The following is a 25,761-nucleotide window of genomic DNA, read 5'->3' as shown; positions in this document are numbered from 1 at the left end:
TCTGAAAGTATTTTTCTAAACCTACCTTCAAAGACAAACAGCCCATATCTCTGCTATTCTGAAGGCATCTAAGGGGCAAGAAGAGCCACCCACCAGAAAGACTTCCTGTGGTGCTATGGCACAGCCCCCACTAGTCACAGGCTTGCCAAGCAAGCATTTAGTTTACCTGCTGCAAACAAAACAATATATAGCACCACCAACCTGCTACAAGATAAACTCAAGAATTTACACAATTACTTAAGATGACCATATGTATGGATAAAATACACGCAAGGTCTGAACTCAAGATTCACACTTAACATTCTCATGTTAGCCAGTAGGCTCTTTTAAAGACAGAATGTCTCGATGCAGGCAAAACCCAAAACAGAAATATTTTCCTCCTCACAACTCCCCAAAATAAGTAAAAAGGTAGAACAATCAGCAGAAATTAAGAACTAGTCAAACATGTGAAGAATTTTTATAATATGCGCGACAGACATATTAAGTCCATTTAGTTGGTAGCATTTTCGGTCTTAGGTATTCTAAGCTTTGGAACAGGTAATTCTGTTATCTGCAGGAAAGAGCAATGTCCAAGACTCAAGGGACTAAATCCTGGAGAATATCAGATACTTTCTGCAAAGTGTCAGATCACCAACCTGGCATGTGTAGTTACATTAACAGGCTGTTTAAAGTATTTCAAATCTACTTACAAAACCATTTTCCATTTGTCACTTGAATTGTAGGTAGCCCTTTTCCCTCAATGTATTAAACTATAGCGATCTAAAGAAGAAAGTGAATGCTCCTACACAGATCAGAATGAAAAGCTATTTTTTCATCAAACCACTGCTCATTGCCTTGTCAATCTCAGAACGGGTCTCAACTTACTGAGGTGTTTTTTAGAGGTCATTCTAGTTCAAATGTGGCATGACCTTGCTTACCTTAAGAAACTACAAACTAAAACACAGTAATAGGGTTTGTTACTAACTTCTCTGAAATGAGGGCAGTTAATGTGTAATTAACTAGATGGATATGATATTCTTGCAATTATAGTAAACTTGCTAATAAAGTTTTTTGTTTATATTTTTTTCCTCAGTATGGGGTTTGAACTCAGGGCCTTATGCTTGCTAGGCAGATGCTCTATCACTTGGGCCACACTCCCAGTGCTTTTTTGCATTATTTTTCAGGTAAGGTCTTCTGCTTTTTGCTTGGGGCTGGCCTCAGACTGATTTGCCATACCTGACTTACTTGTTGAGATGGGATTTCAATAACTTTTTCCCTGTGCTGGCTTCGAACCTAGATTTCCCTCTCTCTACTTCCTGAGTAGCTGGGATTACAAGTATGAGTCACCATATGCCTGGCCTGGTCCTTAGAAGTGTTAATTACTAGGCAATTATTACACTGTCAATTAACATCAGAAAAGAACAAGAGGTGACTTCCCGCATTCACGAACTAAGTGTCCACATGTGAAGAAGACTTTACTTACACATTATAATCACAAAGAAAGAAAAAACAAATCAAGATCACTTGTCCATATAATCAAGAATGGGAGTTGAGCCCTGAATGCACAGCCTCTCAAAGCAAGCAGGACACAGCGTTGGCTGTCTTTTGGAGCCATACACTGGCTGACTCATGTCCTTGGATTCACAAAGCCTGAGCCACTCAGTGGTGCTAACGCTGACCAACAGGGAATGGTTATTCCTAACGAATTTCACTAAGCTGTTGCACACAAGAAGCCTCATTTTTCTATCATCTCTAAACTGCTGAGTCACATACTGATACCATCCCTGAAGATTTCCAAGAAGACAAAGGAGGGTGATCATGGAGCCAGCTAATTAGCATACTGTCAAAGCCAATAGATCCAAAGCTCAGCGTATTCCTTCTTTACTCCTATGGAGTGGAAGCAAACTCTTCTACCTAGAAGCCTCAGAATGACATCCAAGTGCTCCAACAGTAGGATGATGCCTGTAATTCCAATACAGATGGACCATGACTAAGTTCTCGTGAGAGTGTGAACAGTCGTTGCTGGCCAATCGATCATCCATGAGGACACACATACTTGTCACTGTAGCTAAAACATCTAGAAAGAGCATCCACTAATGTAACAGAAAGCATCATTTTAACACTCAATTTCCTTTCAGCCAAAATATGAATTATCTGGAAAGATTCACAGGCTACTTGGCTAAAAAAGATGTAACTATTAAATAAATGTTTTAATTTTTTCTAAGTGCCTGATAACATTAATTTTATTTCTCTTGCCCAATCTCCAAGTTCCTGACACATTCCTTCTACCAGAATCAACTTCATTTATCTGTTACTAAAGCTTCAGATGACGCCAGGGGAAGTTACTTCAAATGTTGATTTTTCTCCTTAACAAAGTCACAAAACTATCCAGTCTACTGTCTATCAATGCCAACGTGAGAAGTGTAACTGCCCAATTCTGTATGAAAATAGTCTTTCAACCTCACTTGTCTACAACTTAATCCTTGGCCTAAGTAATTTTGCAGTAAGGCAAGGACCGGTACAAATGAAAGCCAGGTGAACCATGCATACAGTGAAGCCATGTGGCAGTGAAGTGCCCCAACCCTGGGAGTGTGGGGTGAGAAGCCAGCTGCTAATAAAATATACTTGGGAGAAAAGCAAGTGCTAGAAAGTAGAACGGGAGCTTAAAAAGCTATCCATGGCTTAATGAACTCTTTCCGTCAGTCCTTAAAATTACATTTGTCTTGAAACTGAAATCTAGATCCCCTTGGCTGCATTGTAAGTCTCCCAGGACTTTTATCGTTGCTGTCTGGAGCACCAGGAAGGAATGGCAAGAAAAGATGTAGCGTCATCTGCTACTTTCCTTTCAATGTCATGAGTAAGTCCTATTTGATAACATCATGTTGATGACAAGCATTTTTACAAGTAACCATATTATCCATTATAATTAGCTCTCTTACAATGTTAAAAAATATAAAATTAAAAATGACTTATACCAATTAATCATGACTGTATCAATTTTGAACTGAATAAACAAACTGTATGTGAACTTGGCAAAAAAGAGAAAACAAGATGAGAGCAGAAGCAATGTGTCAAATGGGCCACCAGCAAGCGGCTTTATTTGGGGAGAGGGATAAAGGATTAAATTTACTGTTAACATGAGACTGTTTAGTTTCATTTAAGCATAAACCTGAAATTTCAAATGGCTATCGTGGTCATACTACATACACCCACTGCACAGTACATGCCTGGGACAGTCAATTGCAGGAAATTTCACAACCAACTCCCTGCTCCTCACTATGTTATACAGTAAAAGTTGGTGCTGAAACAAGTTTCAGTTGCCAGGCTAAGCCTTTTTGCTTTGCAGTTGAACACGTATCTTAACATGCCAACGTTTTCCTATTAGTCAATTAGTATTAAATTAGGATGATTTCTTTTTTTTCTTTTGGTCCTCTGAATTAAGATTCCTCTTAAGAGGTGGTTCACTCCTATAATCCTAGCTACTCAGGAGGCAGAGATCAGGAGGATTACAGTTTGAAGTTAGCCCAGGCAAAGAGTTTTCAAGACCCTAGATCAAAAAAAAAAAAAAAAAAAAACCCCTTCTCAAGAAAAGGGATGGTGGAGTGGCTCAAAATATAGGCCCTGAGTTCAAACACTAGCACCACAAAAAAAATTTTTTTTTTCTTCTGAGGCATGAGGTACTTGAGAATGTGCAAACCTCTTTTAGAAAGCTTTTCTGGCCAATGGTAAAAAATTTAGTGAAACTAAAGTCTAATTTCATCGTAACTGGAACTAGCTTGCAGTATTTTGATATGCACATTTAAAAACATGAATGTAGTTTAAGAAAACACACCATTATATCAGATATTCCAGGATTCCTTAAAAGGAATCCATTTAATCAACCTCAGTATGTTTTCTTTTGTTGCCTCATCTCCTTATAAGCCACTGTCTCCTTAAAACTCTGTTTAACAGTCCTGGACATAGCTAATTCACTCATTTAAGCCAAGAAATAGTTAAACCTTTGCTATACATCAGGCACTGTTTTAGGTGTGAGCATAGACAAAACCAGGACAAATTCCCATCCTCAGGGAGTAGCGGGACAATAGGACAAGATAAATAGTAGGCAAAAACAGTTTTTAAAACAAGGTATGGTGTGATGAGTGGCTTCTCTGGGGAAGTGATGCTTGAGATAAGCTAGAAAGAAGATCTTAACCACAAGGAGTAACTGCTACTCGTGACCCACCATCTGCTGTGATTCTCATTCACCAATGTAATACAAGGATATGTGGCAAAGGTGACTTGTGGACTGTGGGTAAACTAGGTTTTTTTTTTTTTTGTGGTACTGGGATTTGAACTCAGGGCCAACATCTCAAGCCACTCCCCAAGCTCCCTGCCCCGCCCCAAGATAGGGTCTTGCAAACTATTTGCCCTCCTGAGTAGCTACAATTGCAGGTGTGGGTTACCAGTGCCCAGCCAAACTAAGCTGTCTTAACTCCCTAGACAACATGTTAAAAGGTGTCATGACTCTTCAACCAAGGAAGCCACTGCTGACTGTTCAGCCTTAAGTGATGTCTCCCTCCTTTTCTTGTACCCCTTCAGCAACTGCTATCTGCATGGCTCATTCCTGCAATTTGGTACTGCTGAAAGATACTGTATAAGAGTTCCAGGATTTGGGATGGGGATGTGACTCAAGCAGAAAGCACCTGTGGCCCTGAGCTCAAATTCCAGTATTGCACTCCCTCCCCCAACCTTGCAAAAAAAGTCCCAGGACTTGAAAGACTAATCAGATATGTACCTGATAGCACAAAAAATGTAAACATAAAGAACAAAATACAACATATAAAGTAAAAGTTGGGCCATAAGAAAGAGCTATCAGATATAAGAACATGCAGACATTACTGCCAGCAGGAGAAGTACAGGAAGCATCATAGTACCAGGAAGGGCAGCAGAGCAGGGAGTGTCTGTGAAGTCTGAGGATTTGGACAGGTAGATAGATTTGTTGTATCCCTAATCAACTTTTAAATAGATCTTAAAATATTTTCAGCTCCAGATCTTAAAATATTTTCAGCTCCCAACCAGGTTACAAACTCAAGGAGTGAAGGCTTGATAACTTATCTTTCTGTGATACTCAGCAGAGTAGTTTTCTGAGTGGGACCAGTCATTTGTTGATTTACTATAAGAGATGAGTTATCAATTTCAGCACTAAAGGAATGCTGATATGGAGCTTTTGGCTTTTGCAAAAGATGATCCTTGGAACCTCTTACTGTATCACTATTTCACTTTGGAGGGACAATCCTAAAAGGTTTTTCCCATAACTAAATGGCATTACACATGAACATGCACACACAATGTACTTCTAAATACACACATACGTCATTATACCTTAAGTGTAGCATCCCACAAAGTTATTTTAAACTTGCACTGCTAGGCCTGTACTTTAGAGAAAATTTTTTTCATTGATCAAATTTTCCCATTCAGTTCTTCAAAATCCCTTCTCAATTTAACATCTTAAGTCAGAAGGAAAGCCAAAATAACATTTTTTTATTGGTAGTATCATAACATTCCAAAACATATTCCACTGCCAAACTTACCATACAGAGCTGTCCAAGTTTGATTAATTACATCTAGACACACAGTTCCTGACCTGAAACAGATGAAAAGAATGGCATTAAAAAAATTAGCAAGTTAAGTGCATGCACTGGCATTTATCAAGAAAACTATTTTTAATAGGTCCTTTAAAAAGACACCCAATTGGGGGAAAATATGATGAGAAGCAGAATACTTACAAGGTCTTAAGTATCTCCTTTACAGACAGACAAGGCAAAATAGAAAACATGCAATAAAGAAACTAGACAACACCTGAATCAGATGATCAGAATTAACCCTGAGAACATGGGCAGATAGACACTGTGATACCCTGAGGATGACAAAATCCCACTGTGTATCAAGTGTGAGTATACCCTGAATCTAATAAGGAAACAGACAAACCCAAATAGAAGGACAATTCATGAAATAACTATTCTTTAGAAATGTCAACTTATAATAGACAAAGGCAGAGTAAGGAACTGTTCCATATTAAAGTAGTTTAAGGAAACCTGACAACTAAACACAACATGTGAATATGGACTGAATCCTTTACTGAAAGAAAAAAAAAAGTGCTAAAACCTACTATATTGCTGATTAGACAAAAAGTATTACATATGTATTAAATTCCTGAATCTGACAACTTTGTTAGGATAACTGATAAAAAGAAATACCAAAGGACAAAGGGACACAGTACAAGCATTGTATAGAAGCAACCTAGTCATACAATGTTAGGAAAAACTTCATATGCAAGTTGTATGAAAGACAGCAAAACTGAATGCCTTGAAGAGTCTGAGTAGTTATGTATTCGGAGCTAGAGGCATGGCTCAAGGAGTAGAGCACCTGCCTAGCAAGTGTGAAGCTCTGAGTTCAAACCCCAGTACAGCCAAAACCAAAGCCATATAATCATATACTCTATTTTTTTTCATTTTTCTTTTATTATTCATATGTGCATAAAAGGCTTGGTTCATTTCTCCCCCCTGCCCCCACCCCCTCCCTCATATACTCTAAATAGCACTGAAGAACAGAAAGGCTACACTGGAATGTTTTTGAATCTTTTTTTTTTTTTGGTGGCACTGGGGTTCGAACCCAGGGCTTCATGATTGCTAGGCAAGTGCTTTTACTGCTTAAACCACTCCACCAGCCCCATCACCCCTCATTTTAAAAATATCACTAATAAAATATAAGGAAAGAAAGGAATAATTAAGATTCATTATCTGAAATGAAACTAATTTACATTTGCCTTTCTCTCAACGACTAAGAAATACTGAACTCTCAAAGGGCTAAAAATAACACATGTATATACTGAAAACAGATCTCGAGTTGTGGCTATACAATAAGAATTGAGATGTGGACTATTACAAATGCTAGCAGTACAACAGTTGAAGTGGGAACTCAACGCTTTAGAATATCATATCCCTAGGTTCTACAGTTTCAGTGACCATTCATACAGTCCACCTCCCTCCCCAAAAGATCCAAAATGATAACTGAAGGTTCTTTTATAATAGGGAGAGAAGTGAACTCTAATAAAGAGGAGCTGCTGCTAAAATTTGAACATTTTTAAATAGTTACTTACGCTTCATCAATGTTGGGATGGAAAATTTTATTCATGAATCCTGTAAAAAGAGATGTTAATTAGCAGCAAAAAGTATCCAGGGAACAATGAGTTTTAAAGCATGTCAGTACTGGAAATAATTTCAGTATTGGAAAAAGGTGGTAACATTCATAACTCATTTTCAACCTTAGGTCTTTGACTAAGATTATCCTCTTCTGTTGACTCTAATTGACTAAAATACGTAAGAGTTCTAGCCACAAACAAGCAAACTTTGGGAGAATTCAGCTTTTTAAATAAAATAACCTTAAAAGCAACTACTTCCTGAGCTGTGAAGGTACTTGCCAAAAGAGAATTTATAATACTAAATGATTTGTAACTAGTACTATGATAAAAGAAACTTCATTGTGACTTCCCCTTCTACAGTTTTGTTGTTCAAGCTCTAAATTTGAGGTTCTGCACTTGAACTTCTCCTTCTGAAGCTCATTTACTGGCATCATTCGGCTACACCGTGTGCAGAACATGAATGAAGGTGCTGAAATGCAAGAGGAACACTGCTTCCAAACCACAAAGGATTTCCTAAGAACAGCGACCAAAGTATTTCCTTTAATTTTAGTCTACTCATTCAAGGAAACCCAGTTTTGATTAAAATTGAGGCAACCAAGAAATGAGGCAAGGAATTAAAAATAAATTTTCTAAGATATCTGTATCTGTCAGTGATTTATTCCTAGAAAAATCAGTACAAACTATACTGCTATTTAAATTCTAAGGAGAAATTTATTTTCTAACTTAAAATCAGTATGTATGTGTGCCAATGCCAATATTCTAGAGATCCACCATCAAAGCAGGTATTTTGTCATCCCATCACTTGTTTCCTTATTTAGGACTCCCTAATTTTGTTCTACACTTTCAGTAACTACAGGGTCTTTACTAAGGTGACTTTCACCATCACTGTCCCCACTCCATCCTCATAGGTTCTCTCTCTTTTAAAACATACTGCTCAGTGCTTAGGTGGCAGTTAATTGTGTTTATTTAGGGTACAAAATAAGATAGCACACTAGTCTCTAAGAGGTCACTGCAGCAGTAGGACAAGAAATGGGAAGAAGTAACTTTCATACTTAGGGAGTGTACAGAGAAAGGGGAAGCAAGTCTGAAAACACAGAGGTAGCAAGAAGGCATCAGAAAAGACTCAAGTGGTCTGCTACAGACAGTCTCCAAAAATCTTAGGAATGTTCCTCTAATTAGAAAACAGGGGTTAAGAATACAAAACCTCTGGCATTTCAGTCTTTTGATTGCTCTAGCCACTCTAAGTACCAATCCCACTACTAATTCTCAGTTTTAAATACTTTATGTTGAAATAGCTTAAAGTTATTACTACTACAAAGAGCCCTGAAATATTTAAGTTACTTTGATGTAATATTTGTGTCGAATATTAGTTAAGGATAATAAAGGTATTTTAAAGTCTAGACTTAACAGATGTGTTTATGAAGTGATTATAAAAAGCTGATAAAAATAGACCTAATATTAAAAGGAGAAAATGCAGGGAAAAAATTCTCAAGACCTTAGAAAAATATTAACACACATGTCCAAGAGGACACTGGTAGAAACAATGCTCATAAAAACCAAGAACTAAATTCAGCCCTATCAATGGGACTAGATGAACTGTAGACCACCCACATACTGGGAGTCCTATACAGACATAATGAACTAGCTCAGTATGGATCAACTTAAATACAGCTAAAGCAGAGTTTAAAAAAAAAAAAAAAGCAGCAGCAAAACTAAGTAACAGAATGAGCTATTCATAGTCTGATACCACTTAATAAATTAAAATGAAGCAGTAATAATCCTTCATGCTTTGTGGGAAAACTGTACTACACCAACACAGATTAAAGATGTATAAGTGTTAGGGTATAGAGCCACGGTAGTGGTGCGATTAGGAAACAGAACGGGAAATGGTGGTTAAAGACAATTTTATCCACCAGGAGTGGTAGCATACGCCTGCAGTCCCAACACTTGGGAGGCTAAGGCAGGAGGAACACTAATTTCGAGGCCAGCCTGGCCTATATAGCAAGACCGTGTTTGAATTTAAAAAAGAAAAACAATTTTACTTAACACCATATTCCTTTTGAAAAGAAACAAAGTGCTTGTATATTATCCCTGTAAGCAGAACTTGAGCACAGCAATGTGAAAAGGCCTGAGTGCCAAAGGAGACTCCCTCCTTATTTCTACTTCTCTTCTGAATGCCCTACATTTATTTTCATGTTTATATGATGTGCAATTTTAACAGTTAAAAAATATTTTGAGATGTTGTATCTAAATAATACAAATTCCATACAATAAAAATCAGAAGACCCTCAGCTTATAGGCAGATGATCCTCAAGACTGGTTACACATAGAAACACACTGCTATCCCAACCGCAAGGGAACTACAGGGTGTCCTGTTACGTGGCACAGGCTGGCCTTGAAATCACAATTCTCCTACCCTCACCTCCCAAGTGCTGGGATTACATGCTCAGTGCTGGAAATTCAGGGTTGGGGATAAATCTAGGCCCTCACACATGCTAGGCAAGTATTCAACCACTGAGCTATATATCCCCAGCCCAGGAAACTTTCTGACTAGTGGGAAACAAGGTTGAACCACTATGTGGTTTAACACAAGAGAACTGGTCTGCTGTGTGAAAAGTATTTTGCTTATAGCTACTAATAAGAATTCAAAATGTGTTCTGGTACTTAAAATCCTGCCTCTGCTGAAACTCTCAAAATTACCATACAGTGAAGCAATGTCTATGGCAAAAGCTCCCAGTGCCAGCTACAGATGAGACTCACCTGGAGGGTTCTTTAGACAATAAAGCTCGTTCCATGCTAGAAGGTGGGTAGTGTTATGGAGAAAAAAACAGTAAGGCTTGTGGGGGGAGGGGGGTTGCAGTTGGTCAGGGAAGACCTTATTGAGAAGGTGCCTTACTCGAAAGGAGGTGATGGAGCAGCATTCCACTTAGGACCCAAAGGAAGAACATTATGTTACCTGAACAGGCCAAGTAGAAAGCACATCTCAAGTCAGCTTCATGCGTTTGAAGAATAGCAAAGAGCTAAAGAGAAGTAAGGGACAGAAGACCACATGTAGGATCAGAGAGGGGATCAGCATGGGGACCTTTTAAGGTTGCTGGCTTCCATTCTAAGGGAGATGGGAAGCTACTGAGACTAGTGTCTGAACACTGACATGGTATTGACATCCTATAAACAAACAAAGACAGCTAGTTGGAGGACAGCAATCAGTTCACAGCACCCCAGTGTCAGGGAAAAAAAGATAAGGAATGGTAAATTGCAAACAAAATGGAATGGGAATTCTACAGGGAAATTAAGCTTCAACAATCTGATACACAGGTCGCCTTAATGGTGTAAGCCACGAAAACACTGATGGTGAAGAGCTTTAACTATTATCAAAACTGTCTCTGAAAGAACAAACTGCCTCCCTCATTGACCATGGCCTGGAAGTGTACACTTGGAATCAATATAGTTTCTACACTGTTTTCAATTAAATCCTGATTTAGCCTGGTTGAGTACATAATAGAGGGCCAAAAAGAACTCAGTAAACATACTTCAGGATTGGCACCCAAACCCCTGGGCCCTATTAAGAATAAAACACCATCTGAGTGATCTGACACGGGGAAGAAGCAGACTGCAAAGAGCAAAGTACTAAATAGGACAAGGATTTTAGCCCCCAACTCTTAACTGCAAGCCCTGGGCCAACTGCTTCAATTCTGTGGATCTGTTTCTTTGCCTATGAAGAAAAATAGCTGGACTGTATAATATCCACAATCTCCACTCTTATCCTGTATTTAAGATCCTATCAGTGCCCAAAATCTAGGATTTAGTAACGATAGACAGAGCTCTGAGAACAGAGGACTTAAGGGGAAATGTTCAATGGTGAAGTCCTTAGAGGAAATTAAGTCTGTAAGGCAGCATTCTTAGGTACAGAGTATTCTGGAGAATACAATACGAAACTACCAACATGCTAAATTATTTTTTAAAAATGCAAATCAAATCAATGGGAAAAAACTTCTCTTCTTTACATTTGTTACTGGACAAACTGCTGGCAGCATTTCTGACAAAACCATTTACATTCTGGACAACAATGCCAACTTTTGGATGAGGAGGGGAGGAGACTGGGAAAGAACAAACTAGGAATTCAGAGAAGGAACATTCTCAGGACCAAGCATGTTTGCCCTGGCACATTCCCCTTCCTTTTGGCAATGCTACCACCACAGTAATGAATATGTCTGCAATAAGAGAATTTCCCAACACTTGTTTCCATTCAACTACAAACTATTTTGAAGATATTTTATGAGCATATACTTTGGAAACAGCCTTTATGGAAATATGCTAAGTGTGTCTTCATCCCCCACCGCCACCCCCACCCCCGTGCTAGGGATCAAACCCAGGGCCTTGTGCATGCTAGGCAAGTGCTCTATTACTGACATATCCCCAGCATAGCAAGTCATTTTTAATCCACATGATTTAAGGGTTTTTGGTTTTTTTTTTTTTTTTTTTTTTTTTTTTTGGTAGTACTGAGGGGTTGAACTCTGGGCCTTACGGCTTGCTGGACAGGTGCTCTACCACTTGAGAAACTCTGCCAGCTCATGATTTGAGATTTTATCCAATACCAAACATCTAATGATATATCTCTGCGATCTGACTAGATAAAATTCTCTGACATTGCTCTAGCAGCTTGTTAAAAAATAAAAAAAAAAAAAAAGGAAAAAAGAGGAGGGCTGGGATAGTGGCTCAAGTGGTAGAGCACCTGCCCAGCAAGTGTGAAGCCCTGAGTTCAAACCCCAGTACCACCAAATAAATAAAACTTAAAAAGGAAGGAGGGGACCGACAATAGAAATAAATATAGAACAAAGCTCACACCTATGTCCTGTATCTTTTAATGGGAGGGAGTCAGGTGGTTTGTAACTCTGCAGGAAGAATTCAAAGCATATGTAGTTGATGTAAAACTATCCTTAAAAAGGAAAAGGCAGAATATGCTGTGCTTTTGATTGTTCCACTTCAATATCCAACTGATCTAATACAAATCTTTTGACACACAGGCTAATAAAAAGAGAAGGTAAATATTATTGTGCCAGTCATGCTGAAAACTCATTTTTATTTCAGCTTATTTCTGTGCAAGTCCCAGAAAGGAGTATGAATAAAGTTTCATGTACTTGTGATAGTGAGGTCAATGTGCAAATTCATCTTATTTTCAACTTTTACTTTCTTTGAGAGAACACTAATGATCAAACTTAGGGTGATGCAATACCCAGGGCCAATCACCTACCTAGGAATTTCACTCAGAATTATCTTGACAAAATGGGAGGTTGGACAAATGACTAAACAAGGCAAATCCACTCTAAATCAAGTAGGTGAAAAGGGCCAAAGGCAAAAATGGTAGCACTATCCCAGGATAAAATGAGTCTGGACTGAGATGGTTGAGGGCAGCTGTGGCTGATTCAACTTAATCACAAGCTTATGAATTCCTGTGAGAAAACAGTAAGTGAAAACATTAGGTCATTCTGATATTCTAGCTTCAGGACAAATGCCTACAAAAAGAGGACTATTCAAAACAAAACTGATTTGGTGGGTTTTTTTGGGTTTTTTTTTTAAAGTAGGTACAACAGCTCAGTGGTAGAATGTGCCTAGTGAGCACAAGGTCCTGGGCCGAATTCCCAGCAACAAACCAAAAACTATAAATATAATAAATGAGATTGAATCTAATCTTTTTTGTGGTACTGGGGGGTTGAATTCAGGGACTTGCACTTCTAGACAGGTACTGTACCACTTGAGCCACTCTGCTAGTTCTATAACTTTTTGAAGAGTAATAGCCTGGATCTTAGCACCTAACACACAGGAGATGACCAGAGTTAGAATGTTCCAGCTGAATAAGGTGTGAGAATGCTGCCAGCTTCACTAGTGACAGGCATATGACAGCTGTGTGCATTAGTGCACAACCTGACAGATTTTTATCTTACCTCAGACAGCCAGGCCCAGCCTGGGGCAGCCTGCACCCGGGCAGAAGTCTCTTCAGAGAGCTTGGCCTTTCCTAATCAGGAGAGATGGACCTGGGCTGGTCTCTTCTTGAGGAACCAAGCAAGGAGCTCACTCTCAATGCCCTGTGTCATGGGAACTTCTGAACTGATCCTGTGTGTGTTCAGGAGATCTAAACTCAACAAGGGGTCCTCTTTTCTGTTTCTTCCTTTCTCTCTGATAATATGGAGTCTGAGGAATGGGCTGGATGGATAAGAAAAGTTCATTTATAACTAAGAAAAGGTGAAGTGTTATCCTTCAACAGCACAACCCTTCTACCAACCTAGAAGATTACCAAAACCTTCACCCTACTTGCCTGTAGTTTCATTTTTGGAAGACTGTACCCCCTTTCCCATCTCCAAATTTTTCTTTCAATCTCCTGGTCATTCATATAACCACACTGTTGGAATCTGGCAGTATCTATTTTCAGAGCCAGGGCAGAATAGAACACACAGGACTTGAAATCACGAGACCCAATTTCAAGTCTCTAACACCTTGACAAACAAAATTGAAATTAAAAGCTCAGACTTTTGCCAGTTTCTTAATCTCCTGGTCTCCCTATTCCCTTATTCCTAAAACTAGACAAATAATGTTATCTACACATTGTAGGACTGTCATGAAGATTAAGTGAGCTAATATAAGTAAGGCATTTGAACAGTAACTGGTATACAGTAAGCACTCAGTAATTTTACTTTTAGGTGCCAGGCATGGTGGTTCACGTCTATAATCCCAGCACTTGGGAGGCAGAGGCAGGAAGCCTGTGAGTTGAAGGCCAGCCTGAGCTACACAGTGAGACTCTGTCTCAAAAAAACCAAGGGCTAGGGATGTAGCTCAGTGGTAGAGTACTTGCCTAGCCTGTGCAAAGCCTGGGTTGAATCCCCACCCAGCACCATGTAAAAAAAAAAAAAAAAGTTTTCGTTTAGTAAGTTTAGGCAAGTATTTTCTTTCTCTTTTTCTTTGGGGGGGTATTTTTATTTATTTTTTGAGATAGGGTCTCATTAACTAGCATGGATTGGCTTGAATTCATATTCCTCCTGTTTCAGACTCCCAAGTGCTGGGATTACAGGTATGTACCACTCCATCATGCCCAGCCAAGTAATTTAATCTTAATTTCTTTTGCCATCCTAAAATGAACATAACTGCCCCACATATCCATCACCTAGTCCTTTAGGTACTGTCAAGAAAAACAGAGGATTTTTTATTTGGAGGTATTATATTTCCTGTAATCTTATCACACTGGAAAGGATACAGTTATTCTAATACTTATTAAGCACCATTCTAATTGCATTTCTTATGGTTAAAAAAAAAAAGAACAAAAATCCCCACTAGACTGGAAGCCAGACTCTGTGCAACTAGTTTAGTAGTGATGTATCTCAGTCTGATTTTTTCCATTCTAAAAATGAGGCAACTGGATGAGATAATCTCTGAAGTGCATCTTAACGATACGGTTTTCACCAACACCAGTAATATGAACACATCTTTAACTGTGTGAACACATTTTTCAAAGGGAACTAAGACATTATTTGTAATGTTTTAAAAAGAATTTCAGTTTAAAGAAAAAGGAAGCCAAGACTGTATGTTTTCATTCTGATACCAAATCCTAAACAGAAAAAAATGGCTTTAATGCCAAAAAGATGTCAGAATAACTAGATCAAAGTAGAGGTCACCCACTTTAAAGTAGGAACTCAGGGAGCATATAAAGGAATTTTTATAGAAGTGGTATAATGAATTGTCATTGGCAGAATTCAAACTGGCATTAAGTCAACTACAGTGGAAAAGTCCTCTGTAGTAGCAAGCACATGCAAAGGTAAGGTTACCCTTAGAGAAGGGGAGGGAAAGCTAATGTATTATTGTTACCTTGACTAACAGCAAGATGAAGTGGGATGAATTTTGATAATATTGATCACCAACAGCAGGTTTTCATATCAACAGGGCTAATTTGACCACTGGTTTCTCTCACTGAGAACCTCAGCACCTGATCCCTAATTCCCTCTCTGCCCCAACTCCTGCCATTTTTAGTGACATTACCTTCCTGACAGTCTGGCCTCTCAGTTCCTTGTACTTCTCCTCATGACCTTTCCTCTATCTCATCCCACTTCCACTTCCCCAGGACGTATCAGAACTTTGACATTCCTATAAACAGTTCCACCTCCAGATCACAAATCTAGATATCTCTTCTCCTACCATGGTCTCCTGTCCTAGCCAAGGAGCTTCCTATCTCAGGAATTGTTCTTTCACTGTGAACTTTAATTATACTGATCCTCCCATTTTCTTCCTACCTGCCAACTCTCTGATCTTCACTCTCTTCTTATGATTTAAGAGATATCATTATCACCACTCTCTAGCAGTCCTCTGCAAACCCTTTGCCCTCTCCCCTCCAAAATGCCCACCCAGCTAATCTACATATAGAAGAAGCAAATCAGGCACATCTGCTACAGTCATTCCTCTCTGTCCCTTCAAGGGGAAATTGTTCCAGCACCCATACCGAAGTTTACAAAAGCTCAATTCCTTTATCTAAAACACCACCGTATTTATTTGCGTACGACCTACAGACATCTTTCATATACTTTAAGTCATCTCTAGACTGCTTACAATAACTAATACAATGTACACATCATATAAATAGTTGTGACATTGTATTGTTGGGAGGTGGAGGACAATGATAAGAAAAAACATGCATACATGTTCAGTACAAATGCAATTTTTTTTCCAAAATACTTTTGATCCATGGTTGGTTGAATCAGTGGATGCAGAAACCTTGGATTCACAGGGCTGACTGAATGCCAGTACGTAGACATTCATTCATTCATTCATTCAATTCATTCACTTGAATATTCTTCTATGGAACAGGCAGTGTATCAAGCCATGAATATTTGCTGAGGGCAGAGGGTTGTTAGTAAAACAGAGCCAGGGACTGCCTTCATGAGTTTACATCTACTGAGGTGGGAGAGGGGAGCTGTAAGTAAACATATACCAACTTGTCATCATGTGCTCAACAATCTTTCATAGACTACATCTACAATCTACCTCTTCCTTTCGTTAGCAGCTTGCTACCTCATTCTCCAACGACTTCCATTTTACCTCACCCTGCAAATCTCCCACTTTCTCTTCCTCCCTTTGTTACTTCATCTCTCTCCTCTTGTTCTCACTTTTACTCAACAGTCATGCCTATTTTCGTCAAGATGGGAGACAAATGGCAGACCCTATCTCACTTGCCATTTTTAAAATCCTCCCAGCATAAGTTTCTCCTGCCTCAGTTCACTCTCCAATGCTCGTGCTACTGCCAACACAGTCCTCTGTGCTCTCACCTTGCCCTTTCATTCCTTCTCAAAGGCATAGTTTCTGCAATACTCCTCTCGACCCCAGCATCACCAAAGATGATCATCACCTCCATGCAAAGAGCACTTCAACAGCCTTCAAAATCTTTCTTTTTTTTTTTTTTTTTAAAAAAAGAACCTTCCCTTTGGATGATTTCTCACTTTTACTTTCAGTACTGGGGGCGGGGGGGGGGGGTTGTTGAACTCAGGGCCTTGACCTTGCTAGCCAAATACTCTATTACCTAAGCCAAAATTTCAGCCCTTATATAGGCAAGTTTCTTTAGAGCAACATAGATCTACACCAGAGTTTTTCAACTTCAGCACCCTGGTCCACAACAGTGGGATCTTTTCCAGACAACAGCTTGTATGTGTAACTTCAATGTGTAACTTTGCTTCTACTAGTCACTGGTACTGTTGTTTTTACCCACTGTAATAGAGGGATCATTAAAAAACAAAATCCAACCTTTTACTCTCCTTGTTAAAAGCCTTTTAATAATCTTTCCATTACATTTAAAATGCAATTCAAGCTCGTAGCCTGGTCTGCAAAAGCCCTCTGTGACCTGGCCCCTGCCTGTGCTTTGATCCTATATCACACCTCACTTTTTAACCAGCCTCCCCAGCCTGGAGCATTGGTACTTGAAATTTCTCCTGCCTGAAATACACTTTCCCTGATCTCAGAGGATCAAGGCTGGCTTTCCTTAGGGTCTCAACTTAAATTTACTTTGTTAGAGAGGCTTTCCTAAATAGCTAATCAAAGGTAGCTATTCTATCATATGAATTCTCTGCATAAAGCTATCAGACACTTTATATTTTGCTTTATCTTTTCCCCTCAAAAGATGGTAGTGTTAAGAGAGCAATTTGTTCATTTCTGTATCTCTGGCACTTAGAATAATGCCCAGCACATAGCAGGAATCCAATAAATATGTGGAACTGAAGAAATGATGCAGGATGAATTTAAAGTCTCACCTGCCAGGCATAATTTAAACACTACTAAGAAGAGAGCTTTCAACAACAGCTACAGTCTCATAGCATTATCTGAACAAACGTTTACAAAAACTTTCCCATTAAAGCCTTACTTTTGTCTACTGGAATTCAGAAGATAACTATTTGAAAAAGGAACTGAATTGAAACCCAAGGTCATGAAAGTAGGGAAGGACATAGGTGATCTTAATGGAATTTTGCTTCCAAGGACCAAGAAGTCATTTAATTTGTACAAATACTGTGGTGGTCCAAATAAGCTTTGTTAAATGACTAATCCCAAACCTCTCATGAATGACATACTCCTCTCCACTCTGACTAAGCACTGCTCGCTTAATTTACTCACACCAGCCCCTGGGGGAGTAGACGTACAATGTTTCCATCTAGGAATACACAAAATAAAATTGTGTTATAAATTCTATAGCTAGTTTAGTCACAGCATATTCTAAAACTCCACTCCAAAAATAGTGTGAGATAATCTGACTATAGTGAAATAAAAAAAATTTATGCCAAAAGAATCTAATATTTTGACAATGAAAAGATTAATAAAAAAAATTGGGGGGGGCTGGCAATATAGCTCAGTGGTTTAATGTTTGCCTACCATGCATGAGACCCTGGATTTGATTCCCAGTACTGCAAACAAACAAATAATAATACTACTACTATACACTGAATAGAGTATCTTTCAATTAAGAACCTATGGTAGACTTGAAAGGGACTCTGACAAGCTATCTAGTCCACTGGAACAGGAAACCTAAACCATCTTACTCAGATGATAGCCTGACTGACATAGTTCAATACAGCATTTAAGGTATTACTGTTGTCCAAAACAAGGGTTTGGCTAACTCTTGCTATATATCATTGACATCAAATTCCACTGTAGCATGAGCTTGCTGGGTTTTCACCTGGACATTATGTCAACATTTAGTAAACCACTGAGCAGTCTCTCCAGAATCCTCTTCTCAAGTACTCACTTCTCTTACACTCAACTTCAGTATCATCAGCTTGCAATCCAGACATACTATATACACCTTGCTTCTAAGAGAGGGTCCTCCTCACTGCATACCCAGTGGTAGCATTTCAAAAAGTTAGTTTTTAGACTTGTTAAAATCAAGGCCAGATCTTACAGAAGAGTTTTCTATCTAAAATAAAATAAAAATGGTGACAAGGGTTGCTATGTTGGCCTTGAGGGTATAAAATACTCTGCAGTTCTATCTGAAATTACTAAAATGCAATTCTATTAATGTACTAGCCAATGATGATTTTTAAATACATATATGACTTGATTTTTATCTTGCATGCTAGCACGTAAGTAGTTATGATCTGAGAGTAACTCCTATAGATCCTGAAAAGGATTTCGTGGTACTTTTAAGACTTCTAGGGTTGGTGGAGTGGCTCTATCGGTAGCGTCTGCCAACAATAAAAAAATAAAAATAAATATTTGCAGGGGGCCTGTGGCTCATGCCTGTAATCCTAGCTACTTGGGAGACAGACATCAGGAGGATCACATTTCAAAGCCAGCCAGCCTGGTCAAATAGTTCTCCAGACCCTATCTCAAAAATACGTAACACAAAAAAGGACTGGTGGAGTGGCTCAAATGTTAGAGTGTCTGTCCTGTATTCAAACCTCAGTACGCAAAAAAAAAAAAAAAAAAAGAAAGAAAGAAAAAGAAAAAGAAAAAAGAAGAAAAGACCTGTAGAGGATGAAAGTCCTGAATCTTGTATTTTAGTAATTTTATCAGAAGACTTATTCTTAGCTCTGAGCTTGTCCCTTTGTTGAAGAGAAACATGGATCGAGGCTGAGTGAGGGAGAAATGGAAGAGAGAGAAAAGAAATGGAGCTGGAGATAACTGCCCAAGAGAAGGGAAAAGATGCGAAGAAAAGGAGTGAAGAACCCATGTGTGCAGATATTTCCCAAGATGGAATAAACTAAACTATAAACCAAAAAGAAAACAGCATGTACACTTCATACACATGTGATTAAAATATAAAGGAAAAGGGAGACTGGTGGGAAATCCCAGGTTAGATGGCTCTTAACCAGCAGGACCAGGAAGGAATTCTGGCCAGGGACAACTTGATGGCTTTCTAGAATCACAGACAGATAATGTACAGATTCATACAACGATGCAGACGGGACATTCAAAAGAAATTCGTATGGAACATCTTTAAAATATTTACTTTTATGGTAAAATCAAATATTGTAAATTACTTAGGAATTACAAGAAGGTTATGTTTTTCATCTTTAACTCAACACATTGATAGCCACAGTCAACATTCTGATGTTCACAATTTGCATGGAAAAATTAAGAGCTGTAGTACACAGGTTAAATATTTTCTTGTGTGTTCCTTAAAAATGATGCTCAAACATGAGTAGTATCTATTAACCGTTTTGCTCAAGACATACTGTAATTTATTATCAGTGGATCATTTGAGCTGCTTTCAATTTTAAGTATTAATAAAACTGAGTTATATGTGTGTCTGTGTGTATATATATGTGCACATTAATCTTAGTGCATATCTCTGAATATTTCTTAGGCAATTCTTAATTTTTGAAGTAAAAAATTTCGAAGAACATAAAATCTTTATCAAGCACTATATACTGCCTCGATTGGCTATATAAAAATCTTTGCAAACAATGTTTACAATATACAATGTGATAAAGTACTTTATTGTTTTAATTTGCCCTTTTTTGGGCCTAGCATAAAACCATTTTATATACAATGCTTACTGTTATTTTCTGTATTTACTTGTTTTGTTTTCTTGAGATAGGGTCTCTCTATACAGCCCAAGAGGGCCCGGAACTCAGTATGTACCCCAAGCTGGCCTCGAACTCTCAATCCTCCTACCTCAGCCTCCCTAGTGTTTGGATTACAGGACTGTACCACCACACCTGGCTTTTTCTTTTAAGAGACATGGTCTCCCACACTAGTGCCCAAGACTGTTGGAAATAACTTCTTGTAGGGAAATATCTTTCACTACCCCAGAATCTTCTATGTGCTTGTCAAAGATCCCAGTGCCAATGAATGAGCTGTTTTAGGCAAGACCAGTGTTGGTCCTGGATAGTGTTGCTGGAGGGACCAACTGGCCTTATCACCTTTTCTTTAGGTGGAGTGGGGGGATACATTTTGGGGTCAGACAAAATAAAGAAGAGAACTGGTTGGGAAAGACACAGTTGGGACATATCTAGAGTTCTAAGTCTCCTTTTCAACCCCTGTCCCTGGGTCTTCTGTTGTCTACCTGGTGCCAGGTGCCAGTGCCAGGTTTCTGTTGCTCTCAGAAGCAGGGAGTGTCCAGCCAGGCCTACCTCAGGAATCAGGGTAGCAGCAAAGTAAAGACTTGGGCTTTCTTTCCCTTTAAAATGCTTGCTCTTTCCCCTTTGCTTTTTTAAACTACCCTAGCTTTTTATTATTAGAAATTTAAAAAAAACATATTATATTTGCTATAAATATTAAATGAAAAAGAAAGTGAGGAAGAAAGTGTCTCACTATGTGGCCCAGGCTGGCCCCAAACTTGTGCTAAAGCAATCCTCCCAATTCAGCCTCGCAAGTAGATGGGATTTCAGGAATGTGCCACCATGCCTGGTCAATATCTCATTTCTAAAAGAGGAAACAACGGTTCAGATGAGTATCACTTTCACGGTAAGGAAAACCAGGTCTAGAGCTTCTCTTTCTTGATAGTAAGTGATAACTAGTCAATCACAAGCAAAGCACGCTAGGAAATGTTTCTGAATGAAAAGATACAAGTCTAAATTTTCAAATAAATCAGAACTTAAAGATTTAAATTTGATTCTTTTTAAAGCAGTCTCCCTGGAAAACCAATGTTACAGTTGATTAAAGGAGTTTTGTAATTTCTCACTGCAAGTGCCCAGATGACTGGTTTTATACCAAGTGTCAGTACTCAAATTTTCTATCCATCTTATTCTCAGGGCTTAAATTACCTTTAACCATTTAAAAAAATTCATATCAAAGTTCAAAGCATAAAGATTTGCCATCACTTACGATATTCAAAGAGAATATAAAATTCCAAAAGCGCCTGAAACAATGGTGGCATTGTAAACGTACGTCCATAACCTCCCAAGGTGTCCATTCTACTCCTTCTCTTTCTCAAGAGGATTTCGGGTAGCTATGACACTATGTTGATTAAAAATACATACTCATTTAGAGATGTAAACTTTTTTTTAAAAGAATGTCTCATATACAATCATGTATTTACTGAAAATTTTCTAAAACTGTATTTGCAAAGTATTCCAAAGATGAACATATCAAATTATATTAAGTATGTAACTGAAGTATGCAGAGAAATGTTTTAAAGAACATATACCAGAATGTAAATAATGACACCCATTAAGGCATGGGCTTATAAGATGTTTTATTTTTGCTCACCTGACTTTCTTACATTCCTTCAATGGATATGGACTGTTTATGTATCTAAATTTATCTACTTATCTATATACACACATAAAAATCAAACAAGAAAGTATGCACATATACATGTTTTAAAATTCTAAGCCAGGTACCATGGTGCATGCCTATAATCCCAGAACTTGGGAGAAGACCAAGAATTCACTGCAGGGCTGGGTTATATTCTGAGACCTGACTCAGATAAACACAAAACTCCAATGTGTAGCATTAAAGAAGTTTTATTTTTATTTATTTATTTATTTATTTATTTATTTATTTATTTATTTATTCATTTATTTATTTATTTTTGGGCAGAGCTGAGGATCAAACCCAAGGCCTCATACATGCTGGGCAAGTGTTCTACCATTGAGCTATACCCACATCCCCACACCTTAATATTCAAGAGCTTCAAATTTGGCTCAGGAAGAATGGTACACCTGCCCAGATAAAATGGGAACAAAGTTTAAAACAATGTTGAAGTTTATCTTATTTCTTTTCCCTTCTGTGTAATTTTACATCTATACAAGTCAAAAAGGAAACCATGCCTTTTCTAGATGAGCCACTGCCTCTCGAAATGCTGAGAGTACATCAACAGTAATTACATTGTTGATGACCTGAAAATGGGTCACCCCACACAACTGACTAAAAGTCTTATGCAATCTTCCTTTGGAGGAAACAAGGACAACTTGTTCAAATATTTCAACTATATCTACTTCCTTAAGAAAAGATGACACACATTTGTAGATACTATCAAGTTCCGAAGGCAAAGGAAAACTTCTGAAGAAGTTAAATTAGCCTGGTCATTTGTACCAATCATTTCATACTGCATCATTAACTTGGAAAAGGGCACAGGTTTCTTAGTGTCAATGGTTAGTAAATAAACAGTCTTAAGTTTCAGTATTTTAGGTGTATGAGGGGGGCATAGCTCACTGGTAGAGTACTTGCCCAGTGTGCCCAAAGTCCTGGGTTCAACCCCAGCACTAGAGAGGTGTTCTTGGATAAAGTTGAGGTATATTTACTTAGAAAGCCATAATGAAACAATATTGATATGCAACTATATTTTCATAGGCTGCTGGCAGTTTCAATAAACTCTATTGCTTCCTCTTCGACTAGAAATACGGGACAACAAAACGAGATTCAAAATGTCAACTTTTAGTCTCTGCGTAAACAGATATTTATGAGATATGTTTGAAAGCTTAAAATGGATGAACAGACAGAAACACTAAAGCTAGGAGATTAATAAGCCAAGGAAAGACCCACAATATGCCTGAAAAGCCTTCTTAACCTGAGTGGCTCCTACTGTTACCATGGAATGGAGCCAAAAAGCTGCAGTTTCCAACCATGTAGTTATTAAGTCAGGTGTGCAGGAGGGTTATCTCAGACTCAACACCTCACAGCTCCCATTCCACTTCAGCATCTCTAACTCTACAACTTAGAGGCCCCTGTAGTAATAACGAAATTTCTGATTCATTTATCCATAAAGTATCTTCTTGATTGCTAGGTTTAGAAAACTTATCTAAGGATCTAAAGGAAATGACCAGTCAACTGAAAAAGCACACGCTTTTAGCACCCAAAATTATAGATGCTCTGTAGTATTTTTAGAGCATAAAACTCTACATCATATCAAGTAGCTAGATGTTGAAGAAAGGGTGCTACTTTTTATGGATCTTACTTCTGTGATCATACTCATTCTTCTGCACTGATTGGCCTAATCAGAAATGTAGGAGCCTAGAATCAACGGAAATCCGTAGGATGTTTTCGGTTCATCTTTTTTTAAAAGGACACTTTTGGGGGTGGGGGCAGGGGGGAGAAATGAACCAAGCCTTGTATGCACATATGAATAATAAAAGAAAAATGAAAAAAAAAAAAGGACACTTTTGTTGGGAGTGGGGATTGGTTTAAACTCCAGGAGATCTGGCATTAGTTCTGAACATTCTGCAGCAGCTGCAAGATGTGTGAATGCTGGTAATTCTCATCATGAGGTGTGGTCTGACCACCAGAGAATATTCAATATATTTCAGTTTTATTGCACTTATTTACCAACCACTGGTTGATGTTTTATAGTATTTTTTTAACTCTATATACAATACAGAGTTTAAAAAGTTGATTTAAGTTAAATTGCTACCATTCTACAATCTCAAAATATTTGAAGGTGTCAACCTTCAATCTAATGCACCTTTACAGCATCTGAAACTAAAATACCTATGTTATCACTTAGTGCCTTAAGGCACTAAGGGTGATTATCATCAATTAGCAGGAGGGAAGATGAAGGCATAGAAAAAACATCTCTGTACAACCCATAGAAAAATAGAAGTTACTATTTTTCTGTCTTCTGCTTAGAAGGCTAAAAAGATAGTGGGTGGGCAGAATAGAAAAGGGTCATTTCGTTGCTAGTTACCCGAGGTAAAGTAAATCAGAGCAAAGTAAAATCTAGGCTGAATTTTTAAATGACAAAATTAGAATGTGTAATATTCATTCCAACAATCTGGTATTCAAAATGATAATGAAAACGTATTTATTTGTTACTTTTAACAGCCTGAATGGACAGTGGCCCTTAAAGTTGTTAGTTTAGGCTGGTGGAGTGGCTCAAGTGGTAAAGCACACGCCTAACAAATGTGTGGCTCTGAGTTCAAATCCTAGTGCCTGACACCAAAAGAAAAAAATCTCCAGTAATGGTCATTATAATCCTGCGAAGGGTGTATTCAAACGTCAGCTATCATACTATGGAAATGCCTCCCTTCCCTAAAAAAGGTCACTATTAACCAAAAGGGGAAAACTTCAATTAGGTAAAAATTTCTGGAATTATTTCCTGTAAAATTCATGATTTTTTTTTCCTCCTAGATTTCAAAACTCTCTAGGGAAAGAAGCCAAGTAGTTACATACCTATAGATGGAGATTTGAAAGGGTATTTATCAGGAAGGTCCACTCTAACTTTCCATACTCCACCTTCATATGGTGCTGGAATAAAAGTAAAAAATGTTAAACATTAGAACCATGTCTCCAAATTAGAAAATACAATCAATAAGTCTTCCATGTTCAGATAAACATACTTTTTAAAAAAACCAGAGTTAGAAGATTCATTCTCTCCTTCAAATTTACTTGGTTCTATTAAATGTTATTCAATTACTTGGTAAGTAACAGCCTTGTTCCTATTTCCCCTATCAAAATAAGACAATGCCCTTCTCAAACTACCCATGTGGCCATCCGTAACAAACCACAGAATTTACAACTCATGAGAGAAAAATACATGTTTCCTCACTCACTGGTTCTAGAGTCCAATTGAACCTGCTTTTCAAAGGCTATGCGTGCCACCACCTGACTCTGATATTCCCACTGTCTATTAAGAAATAGAGTAAAAGACTATAATAGAAGAACACATACTAACACATGTACTTACTTCCTTGTGGTCCATAAAACTTCACTACAAATTCATTGAGTCCTCCCAGGATCGTAACCTCATGCTTACTCTCAATGCTAAGGTGGAAGGTAAAGGAAAACACACAGACTGACTTCCCCAAGACATGCCAGTTAAAGTGATACCAAAACTTGATAGGATACCAACAAAATATAAAATACATATTAACAACTCCAATGGTTTAGGAGACCATCTATATTTTTTTGTTGAGTTTGTTTTTTTTGTTCTGTTTTGTTTTGTATGTGGTACTGGGGTTTGAACTCAGGGCCTCACACTTGCTAGGCAGGTGTTCCACCACTCCAGTTCCTACCTAAATTCTTATGAAAAGAATATGCATGAGTTTTGATTTAAAAAGACTGGTGTAGCAGTGTAGGCCCTGAGTTCAAACTCCAGTCTGAAAAAAAAAAAAAAATTGAAAAAAGACCAGTATTCAAACTGTCAAAATATCCCTATTTGCAGATGACATGATCCTATACCTTAAAGACCCAAAAAACTC

General features: G+C 38.1%; 1 protein-coding gene across 4 annotated transcripts in view; it reads right to left on the bottom strand.

Moving 5' to 3' along the window:
* The window catches only part of Ube2h (ubiquitin conjugating enzyme E2 H), a 96,014-nt gene that overhangs the window by 16,221 nt on the left and 54,032 nt on the right, over positions 1-25,761 (bottom strand). The window contains exons 2-7 of one of the 4 annotated variants that reach the window (XM_020160124.2): positions 25,248-25,324; positions 24,734-24,808; positions 13,102-13,360; positions 10,116-10,179; positions 7,118-7,157; positions 5,550-5,602 (exon numbers count right to left, since the gene is read on the bottom strand). In XM_020160124.2, the coding sequence (XP_020015713.1) occupies positions 5,550-5,602; positions 7,118-7,152 (88 nt within the window). In that variant the 5' untranslated portion in view covers positions 7,153-7,157; positions 10,116-10,179; positions 13,102-13,360; positions 24,734-24,808; positions 25,248-25,324. The remainder of the gene's footprint in view (positions 1-5,549; positions 5,603-7,117; positions 7,158-10,115; positions 10,180-13,101; positions 13,361-24,733; positions 24,809-25,247; positions 25,325-25,761) is intronic. The other 3 variants (XM_020160114.2, XM_020160078.2, XM_020160094.2) reach the window with 3 other exon arrangements.

Source organism: Castor canadensis, chromosome 2 (genome assembly GCF_047511655.1).
Source record: "Castor canadensis chromosome 2, mCasCan1.hap1v2, whole genome shotgun sequence".
NCBI classification, from domain to species: Eukaryota; Metazoa; Chordata; class Mammalia; order Rodentia; family Castoridae; genus Castor; species Castor canadensis.
The sequence above is the reverse complement of the archived record's forward strand: the minus strand, read 5'-3'. Positions and strand labels throughout refer to the sequence as shown.